Source organism: Buteo buteo, chromosome 13, assembly GCF_964188355.1.
Source record: "Buteo buteo chromosome 13, bButBut1.hap1.1, whole genome shotgun sequence".
Lineage (NCBI taxonomy): Eukaryota > Metazoa > Chordata > Aves > Accipitriformes > Accipitridae > Buteo > Buteo buteo.
The window spans coordinates 25,067,919-25,078,421 of record NC_134183.1 but is presented as its reverse complement, the minus strand read 5'-3'; the positions used below and the strand labels follow the sequence as shown (position 1 = coordinate 25,078,421).

The following is a 10,503-nucleotide window of genomic DNA, read 5'->3' as shown; positions in this document are numbered from 1 at the left end:
TGCCCTGGCCTGTGTTTTGCAGCACACACTGTCTTAATACAACAGCCTCTCTCCCAACTTGCTCTGGAGACGACATGGCCCTGATGTCACAAATGCAAGAAGGCCAGGAGAACAAATAAATGTCTAAATAAATGCAGTCTCCTCTCTTGGCTTTGTTTTTCCATCCTGCCCATAGGCTAATGTTTGAAACATTACAGTCTGTTGTCATAACACTTGTCCTGGTACCAAAGGACCAGCTAACTGCTGTTTGCATAAAGGTGAGTTAAAAATATATTCTGGTGATGACCAAGGGAGAAAAATGACCTTTTGCTTTTTTCCTCCTTCAAGCAGAGGGTCAGGGACCAAAGGAAGCAAGGTCAGAGAAGTTCCTAGAACTAAGTGGAGCCACGCCAGTCACATCAGCTTGGATCTGCATAAAGTTTGCATGAAGTGTCAGCCCTTCCCTGTTATGTTTTATTCTAGATACTATTTCAACCCTGCTACCAGCCCCTCTGGCTAGTAAATCTTGGTGCTTCCCAGGGTGTAGGTGGTGCAGGGAGGAGGTAATGGAATGCTTCTTGAAGCATCTCTCAAACTCAGCAGAGACTGATGTTCTCTGAAAAACAGGAGTTGATACTATCTAGTCCTGTCCGTTCTCCCTACAACTGGCATAGTTTCAGACTTTGTAATGACACGAGCAGGCAAGGCCATGTTCCACAGTGTTTGCTGTGTCAGTGCACAAGGTATCAGATACTGCTTACAATTGTTTTGTTTTCTTTTCCTTTCAGGCCACCTGAAAATTGCTGATTTTGTGAGAAGCAAACTGTAAAGGAGATGTGCTTGTTTATACACTGGCAAGGTGTCTTTCCAGCTCTGTCCATACCAGCCTAAGTGCACCTCATCTTGGAACCTAAGTGGTCTGGGAGCTGGCTGAACAGATGACAGACACCCAGGTAATCCTGGGTGCTCTAGACACAATGATCAATAGTCAATAAGAGTGAATATTGGAACACAGAAACCAAATGAATTAAAACACTCTTTACTGTTGCTGACAGTACATTAGAGAAGGGAAAAAAAAAATCTTTCCTATTTAGAATATATAATGAAGGGAGATACTTGAAGAGGATGTAGACATTAATGGATCAGACTGAGACATTCTTTCCCAGGTGCTATCTCACAAAACATAAGTTATTATGTGCTAGAAGATTTTGATACAGCTTTTCTTTGCCTGGGTGTGTATGGTGATGTATTATTTGCTTCTACTTCTTTCCTGTACAATCACCCAGGCAGAAGGAGAAGGCTGGGAAGTTTATGAAATGATAGTCCTTAGTGGGAACACCTCTACCTGCCTTTCTGCTGAGCAGCATGTATGTGAATGAAGCTGCTATTGCAATGCACAAAATGTGCTGAGGACACAGAGAAGAAAAGAAAGAAGAAAGTGGCATTTGGTAGGAAGTGGGGAGTAGTCAGGTGATGCACTTTGCTGCAGATACGATTCCTTCACTGCTCCTGACTGTTGCTTCTCCTCCCCTCACTTCGCTTGCTTTAAAGTATTCCATAATCAAATGTTTCCTCTTTTCCTGTCTTTGTAATTCTACACTCTCTCTTCTCTCTCTGTTTCCATTTTCCCAGATTATCTCCTGTTTTATTCCATTCTCTGCATGTCATGGCAGCAGCTTTTCTGTGACAAAAAATGACTGGAAATAGGAATCCAGCAGTAAAGCGAGATATCTGTAAGCAGTAGGGTAGGCTGAGGTCAAAGAAGGACATAAGGACTGTTACACAGGGCCCTATGTGACATATAGTGGCCATGTCTTGGCAGGATGTGAATGACCATCTGCTCATCCAAATGTCTGAGGTAACTGTACAGTTCACATGGATGTAGCACTGACTGAGGTTTTTGCCCTGAATGTAATGAACCACTGAAGGGTTGTTGGTGGGCTTCTATTTAAGCCTTGTCTCAACGTTATTTTCTTCCACCTGTTATAACTTCTATACAAATGAAAGGTCAATCCCTGCAGCTGAGTGTGCCACCATGCCACATACTGTTGGTTAAAGAAGTTGCCTAGAAGATGCAGTTATGAACTGAAACCCCTATCATCTGGTGCTGCCCACATATCATCACAGTAAAAGTGGTAGGCAGCATCATGGTTAAATGTCCATCCTTTGCCCTTTTGGTGCACACTAGTGGTGTAAATGCAGACTCTGGATGCTTCGGTTAAAACCAAAAATACCTGCACAGGTACAAGTCAGTTTTTTGCATCTGGGTCCAGCCTTTGCAGCACTCCTCACAAGAGCCAAATTTACTCAAGATACGAGGTTGTGGTCCCTTCACACACACATGCTAGCACTGTGCTGAGTCAGATGATAGAGGAGCAGTGACATCAACTTGCAGTCCCACCCCAATCAGTGTAGTACTATTGGCACCAAAACCTGTGCATATTTTATTGGAAAGAAGAATGAACAAAACCTCGTATCATCAGAATTTCAGCCTTCTGAAATTCTCTATTGTATAATAAGACCCGAGTTCCAGCTCAAAGTCTTTTCTACAGGTAGTGCAATAAGAACTGTGTTTCTGTGGGGATTCTCTGCAGTCTAATATAGGCTGTGCTCATGCTGCAGTGCTTCCCTCAACGGCTACAGCAACGTTTTCTACTGAAGACTGAAGTGAAAGGAATTGATGTCATGGTGCATAGATGCCCTCTCTTCAAAAATCCTCTTCTTACCTCTCATTTCCTTATTGTAAGTAGCACCTAGTTTCTCAGACTGTTAGTAATGGGACATAGGACTATTCTGTGGGATCCTAAAGACTTTGAAATCAGGAAAACATGCCTCTAATACACATGCAGAAGTCCTAGAACACTGTTTGATTTGGTCATGGTTTATTGCTTATGGTGAATCCCATGCAATCGACAGAGTATGGCTCAGAGAGATACTTAAGTTTTTGAACTGAAGAGAGGAACTAGTATTTGGAATACTGATGTTCCAGGTTCCCCCTTACCTCTGGAGGAGAAATGTACAGGGAGCATTAAATCATGCAGCACTTTTAAACATTTTTCTCTCCTTCCAATGTGACAGGAAAAATTAAGTTGTTCAGTTCTGTGGGAGTTATTAGCACCTTCAGAGTCATGCTTAGGGCTGCAGGCGCTGGAAAGCAGAATAGTGGAATATCCTCAGCAACACCACAGAAAGAATGGAATCAATTTTCTTGAACAAAGAGAAGGATCCTTCAGCTCTGAGTCACACATCATGGATTTCTGAAGTGTCACATGGAGATGGAGAGAGTGAGCATTACGCTGGGACTTGAAAAATGCTTGTTGACTCCTTTCTTAAAGAAAGAGCTTTTAACTTTTCTAAGACATGTGGTACAGGAAGATTGTTCTGACAGGCTTTTGTGCCATATGGAAGATAGACATCACTGCTTTCATAATATAGAGCAAAGCCTCGGCAACAGTACTACAGGATAAAGTCAGTGTAGCTGTGACCAAAGTTCATCCTATTTAGCATGCTGAGATAAGACTTTTTAGAATCACTCATCAATCCATGATTCTGAAAGGTTTGGAAAATTAGCAAGCAGCATCTGAAAAGGTTTAGGGAATTTAATGTACCTATTGTCTACAATGGCACTAAGCAATCCAAACACTGCTGTAAGGGACTGGGTTGCTGACTAATTTATGTCTCCATCCAGGCTCCTGACCCATCCTGTTCAGTGACATGAACACTCCAGCCTAAGAGTGGATTTATACCCTTAGCAGTTATATTTTATCTGTGCAATGGCATTAGTTATGAGACTTACTCTGTTCCCCAGATCCCTATTTGAGCTGCTTGCTAGCTATAAAAGCAAATGATCTAAACTTACAGTCTGCAAGAAGATACTGAGTAGTTTCATACGGGTATGGCTCACAACAGTTATTGGAGCCCTGCATATTTTTGAGGTATGCAAGCAAGTAGACTGGCAGCTGATACACACCTAAAAAAGTGCTTCAGCTTTGTTAAAAGAGAAGAGGGAGAGTCCACAGAGGCCAGCTCCTTCTTCAGTCACAGAAGGAAATCAGCAGAGTGCATATGGACTGTTTCCAAAAGGGAGGAGATGGTATGGTTTTGCAGGTAACTGAGTGTATTTTGGGACTTGGGTCAGTGTTACCTATTTACGTTTTCTGTCAGAATCTAACAGAAAGTTGGCTTGTTTTTGTCCTCATGCTGGGACTTTGCCAGGGGCTGAAACACCTCACATCCAGAACTGTCCTGCTGCAGTCTTTGCAATATTGGGCTGCATGCTCTGATCATTAGCAAGAAACTCAGGGAGTAAGGGGACATTCTGATTTTCAGTACCACTGTGCCACTGTGTGTTTAGATGTAGAGGTCTAGTTTTCACCAATTTCTACTGAAGGTATGTAAAATAAAATAGAATATATATGAAAGAAATATTTTAGGTGAAAGAATCAGTTCTTTCATATAAGCCACTATTTGGACAGGTAAAAGGCATATAATAAGGGAGGTGCCAGGAGGACACAAACTGTATTAAATGTCATACTTGCAGTGAGGTCCCTTTCACACATCACACCAATAGGTAGAGAGAAAGTGGAAAAATTAGGATATGTCACTGAAAAGGAACTTTCTAAAGGCATCTAAAATACATTGCTCAGACTGAAAAATTGTTCAGATCATTAGGGTTAACATAGTTACTTCTTGATTAAAGAATAATGTTGTAATATGAGGCTGTTAAGATTTTTTTACATCTCTGGTGGTTTTAGAGCCATCACAACCTCCTTCCTGAATCAGAGAGAAAGAACATCTGCCTGCTGAATCTGCTATGTCTTTCATAGTATTAATATAATTCATAATTGCATAGCTTGTGAGATCTCATGGTATCACACTTTACAAATGCACTTTACTATTGTGACAGTTTTCTATTTTGAGCTGAATACTATATTACAGGTAGAAAGCACCAGCTGTGCTAGTCTGAATACACTGAGAGTGGCCTAGCAGTCACTGATTTCAGCAGAACATCAATCAGCAGAGTGCAACAGCACAGCAGGGAAGCTAATACATTTTCATGCTGTTTATACAGAGCAGGAACACTGCAGGCTCATAGGCTCTGAAAAAGTCAAGTCGAATCCTGTCTTCCTGAGAAATATGAATTAATCCATTTAGGAGCTACTGCAATGGGAAAGATTACAATATACTGCACAGAGTTGCCTACCTTGGTGAGTAACTGTCTTCTCATATTGTTGCAATTCTCATTTGCTGCAGCTTTGGACTGGACCATGCTGGTAATCACACGCGGAGGATCAGGTGGGCTGTCTTCTGTCTCTGATGAGCATGGCAGTTGTGTTCTAGGACAGCAGTCAAAATCCTCTTGACCCCAACTGGTAGAGATCTCAAAGGGATCAGGGCATCTCTCATCAGGACTTGACCCATCATCACTGTTCTTGGCATTGCAAAGTATAAGTGATCTCGAAATGGAACGAAATTTTCTTGATTTCCTGTTCCCAGCATTGCTCTTTCGATCCATCTTCAGAGAGCTGGTGGTGCTGCTCTTTTTCCTATCATTCTCCCATTTATGTGGCATGATACTTTCAGTAACTTTCTCTGCTCCTCTGGTGTGAAATATTCTCCAGGAAAGGAAATATAAAAAGTAAGTTGTAATATACCCCACTTTCTCCCACTTAATAACCTACACTACTGAAAAGCCCTAATGAATAAATCGAATCAACAGAGCCTTTCAGTCTGCTAACAGCCACGTGGTATCTCATGACTTGCTAATTCTGTTTCTGTGCAGTGCTCTACTAAATTCTCCTTCACCTTTTCATTCTCTTCCCATGCTCCCCAAGCACAACAGAGTGCTTTTAATAAATGTTTTTGATGTTTCCATTGTGCTGCTTCCTTTGGGCTTCTGCTGAATTTGCATGTTGAAATCCCAAATTGAAAAGGAAGATACTTTAAAAGCATTATTCTCTCCTACTAACATTATTTGGAAAGAGGAAGCTCCTTCTGAAGTTTGATTCATGAAACCACTATCATTCAAAGAAGATTAATCAAATTGTTGAGGTTAAGTTCTCCACCTGGCACATCTGATTTGTAAGTGTTTTAGCAAAAGTAGATCTTAGCCATGAGAGAGTAAGGAATGTCAGGCTGCTATAAAACTCCTACCTTTGCAGACCAGAACTCACTTAAGACCATGCATTTAACAGTAACAGAGAGATCCAGTGAAGCACTTAAGATGTGAATATCTGATTAGGGATTGAACTCTATAAGGAATACAGCTCCAATACATCAATCAAAAAGTATCCCATTACAGAAATGGTTTGTTTCAGCATATGATTCAGCATACAAAATTAAGAGAAAATGGAAGAAATGCTATGCAATCAAAATGTGGTAAAAGTTGGAGCTTTTGTAAAATGAGTAATGAGCATGTTAAGATAACAAAGGGAAGTTTTGTTAAACTGTTTCCTTTTTCTCTCATAAAAGGTTTTCTAGAAATATTTTGGTAGATATGTGTCGGTGCTGAAAATTCAACAAGAGGAAGTCTAAATTAGTCACTTCAACTTTCTTACTTGATTTTTATTATCAGTTTTATTACACATTTTTTTTTCTATTCTCTTCACAGTACCTAATTGATACTGTATGCTGCTGTTCTAGAGAAAATACCTATTAAAAGTAAAGGATTTGCATAAATCAAAGATGCTGTAGGTGTCATACACAAAACTGAAAATCAATGTAATTTGAAAAGCATTTCTTAAGTATACTATTGAGAGAAAAGGTTTGTACATTGTGCTCTAAATTGGGTTGTTGTGTTTGTCTGAGGTATTTTTTCCCAGCTTCTATGCAGAATTAGTTAAGTATGTATACGCTTTGTACCTGAAATGCCACCTATAGAAATAGAATAAAGCAGGTTTTCTAAAGGCTCCTTACAGCCACAACAATAAACACAGGCCTGCAAGTTCTGACCAAGACAGATTCATATAATAAATCCAAGCCAGCCTTATAATAAATCTGCAGGATTTTTTTTTTTCCATCTGATACAAATAACCAGGAAGAACAAAAACAGATGATAAACACTATGTCCTTGGATACTTGTCTAAAGGAGCTATATGGCATTGCTGGAGAAATACACAATTCAGTGTGAATCTGAATTTTTGCATTTGTAAAAGAAAAAAAAATTTGCATGTAGCTTTTTCAGGAGCAGCAAAGGGATCCCTTCATCTCTGAGGGAGAAGGATATTTATTTGTGCAGTCCTTTCTGGCATTTATGATAGGTAACGCTCCTACAGCCTTCCATCGTAATTTATTTTCTGTCATACCAGTCCTAATATTGCTCTGCTCCCTGATGTCTCTTTTCCAAAATAAAGTCTCCAACACTTCAGAAACTCATGCCCTGAGTATTGGAACTCATCAAATTTCCTAGCAGGACACTATTCCAGGGCAAAGTTTAAGTTTGAAAGTATCCAGAGAACATGTCAAGTTCCATAAAGCTGGTGTGTTTTCTGCCCCTCTTCTGTGTGTCTTTGGGATCCTCTCTTCTCCTGTGGGACAGACTGACCCCACTGGATAGGAACAATGGAACCAAAGGCTTCCAGCCTCCCCTACACTGGCATAAGGGAAGTTTTCAGGGTCAAACTGAACTAGCATAATCTTCATTCCCGTCAGTACACAGAATGTTCTACTTTTTTTACTTTTTCAGAGTAGCCTCTCTTCTTATGAGTAACAAGATTTGCAACCATGGCTGAATGCAGCCACGGTGTAGATGGAGGACTGCCCAACAGCACAGCCGTGCTTCCTTCCTGTGACACAGAGCACACGCTGAATAAAAGGACATCTAAGCCTATGTGTAAGGACACAGAGGCCAGAGGGGATGGGGCAAGGTATGACATAGATGGAGCTCAGCTTCAACACATGGGCTTTGTAGTTGACATGGGGTCTTATTTCTCTAGGATTAACCTCCCCTCCTGCACTATTGAGAGAACATACTTTTCAGAGTCTCTATGTGATAATTTATTTTGAAGTACAGAGATGAAAAGTGCCATGAATTATATCAGAACAATAATTTTGAGAACTGAAATAAGTAGTTGTTGGTGGTGTAATTCATCATCACAAGTTTGCAATTTTTTTGTGTGCTTTTTTGTTGATTACTTTAGTTAAAAGCTGACTGATGCTTATCCCTACCATTATGTAAAGACTTTCAAGGTTTGGAGATTTTCTTTGTTTGTTTCTTTTAAAAAAGACATGTTTTAGTGTTTTGGTAAGGCTAAAGCTTTAGTCTACCATAATATGTATGTACCTAATTGCAATTTTTGAGTTGGGAAATCCCTGTTAGCATCCCCAGTGTATTAGGAAATTAATCTTGCAAAGCTTAATGTTGCTTTTCCGGTAAGTCTGAAGGTAGGTAAAAATGCAATCTGGCCCATTAGACCAGAATGTGGAGTTGCAAAAGCCATAGGATGGCTAGGATGAGGGGAACTTCTGCAAGTACCTCCTCTCAGCACCTGGGTAGGAAGCAACAGAGCTACTTGCTGAAGGTCTGTAGAATGCACATCACTTGAAAGTCTGCAACAGGGATTGGTGCTCCTTCTGTGATTCTGGCAATCGCTATTAGACACTAGCAATGAGAATGTCAGAAATAAGCCTGAGTTGCACCTTCAGACCTAAACAATCATGCCTATGGGGGAAAATTAGAAGAAATAGCACTTTACATTCAAGGATTTCAATGTTGTACAAACATTAACTGCACCCTACTTCTCCAAAGTGAAAGAATTTTAAAAGAGCTGTTAAGCACATGGGTAAGCAGAGGACGCGATAGCTTAATGGTCAAAATACAGATCTCTGGAGACTGGCATGCTAGAATGAAGGACGGAGAGATGCAGGAGCCCTTTCTCACTCTGCTTGAAGCTGCTGAGCTTAAGAAGGGAGCACTGCCATCAGTACTAAATGCTCCAAGAGGTACCTCTCTGACTACGTTAAGCACCTGGGATGCAGGGAACACATAGAAGCACCTGTTGAAACAGTGAAGGAAACATTGCTCTGAGTGCATTCTGCCATCCCTCCCCCCTGCAATGCTCCTGAGGAATTTTACCTTATGCAGAGAGAATAGCTCTTTTACCCTGCTGCATCAGCTATTTCCTCCTCCCCTACTCCCATCAGAGCTCCATTGGCTCAAAGACCAAGTTTAACCCTGAATGACTTACCTAATATCTCAAAGCACGCCAGTGGCTGAGGTGAAAACAAACCCAGCAGACCTGAAGAGTTCCAGTTAAATACTTGCTCTTGCTCTAAGTATTAGATCACAGCCCAAGTCTTAACAAAGGCAACATCCTTTCCAGAGCTGCTGATTCAGGGTTGCATAAGTGACAGAAATATAGGAGGTCCCAAAAACATAGTCTATAAGTTTTCCAATAAAAATATCCCGAAATGTTATTTTACACAGAAAACAATATCACAAGTGCCAGAGAAGCTTTATGATTCATTGCCATCTTCCACCAAATTTAATTCAAGGTATTGGTGGCATGGACAATTACTTCAAAGTCGATTCTCCAAACCATTCATCTTTTCCTCCAGTGCACTCACTGCTTGTCATTTTCTCTTGCCATTCTTATACCTCCAGCATGCCTGATGGAAGTTGTCTGTGGTTTGTAATGCAAACCAAATGTTCCTTCTCTGTTTCTTTTTTTTTCCCCAAGCTTTATTTTTCCAGCTTTAAGTCTAAAAAGCCCTAACTCAGTCTGTCTTCTGCAAACAAAATACATGATTTGAGCTGTGCCCATTTGGTTCAAATTTTTGGTTGGATATTAAACCGAGCATTTACAAGATGCAAATAATTTGGTGTAGCTCCCAGATTGAATGCGAATGCTCTGCTGTTAACCAGACAGTAGGAAAGATAAAACTTTTCTTTACTAGCAAGGACAAGATGAGTTTTACATCACCAAGTGCTAACAACATGATATCTTGCATCCCTTTTAATCTAGATCTTGTGATCTTTGTCAGATTCATTACTGAGCAGTACTATTAGCACTGAACTATTGCAGCTGTCTAGGATTTCCAGGCAGTAGGAAGAGCTAGAGATTTGGAAGTTTTCTAATAAAGATTAAGAAACTCTTGGAGAGTTGAATTTACTGTTAAAAATTATAAAAAAAAATTAAATACCTAATTGTAAAATAAAAATTCAAAAGGAGGAACTTACAACAGCGAGGCAGACAAACCTGACTCCTGCAGAAGGCTGGTCCTCTTCATAGGCCTGGCAAAAAAAAGATAGAGTGAATAATTGAAAACACACTCTCATGGTGTCACGTGACTTGGTTTCAGTAATTCTGCTCAGTACATTGGAACGGAGCTATTGTTTCCTAATTGAAGAAAATGTCAGCAAGGATAGATAAACAAAAGCAATGGGATGCAGTATGGGGGAAACTGTATCCAGCACGCTCCCAGCTACCCAGAGAAGGCAAGACCATTTAAGGAGTTTGTGTCATTTGTTTTTACCCATTGCTCTCCAGTCCTAGGATTGATGGGGTTCAGGCATGTTAAACCTAC

At 40.4% G+C, this 10,503-nt stretch overlaps 1 protein-coding gene across 2 annotated transcripts in view; it reads right to left on the bottom strand.

Moving 5' to 3' along the window:
* Positions 1-10,206, bottom strand: part of IL16 (interleukin 16) — a 37,852-nt gene extending 27,646 nt beyond the window's left edge. For both annotated transcript variants that reach the window (XM_075045121.1, XM_075045122.1), the window contains exons 1-2: positions 10,157-10,206; positions 5,183-5,594 (exon numbers count right to left, since the gene is read on the bottom strand). In XM_075045121.1, coding sequence (XP_074901222.1) covers positions 5,183-5,594; positions 10,157-10,206 — 462 coding nt within the window. The remainder of the gene's footprint in view (positions 1-5,182; positions 5,595-10,156) is intronic.
* Positions 10,207-10,503: the final 297 nt, after the last annotated feature.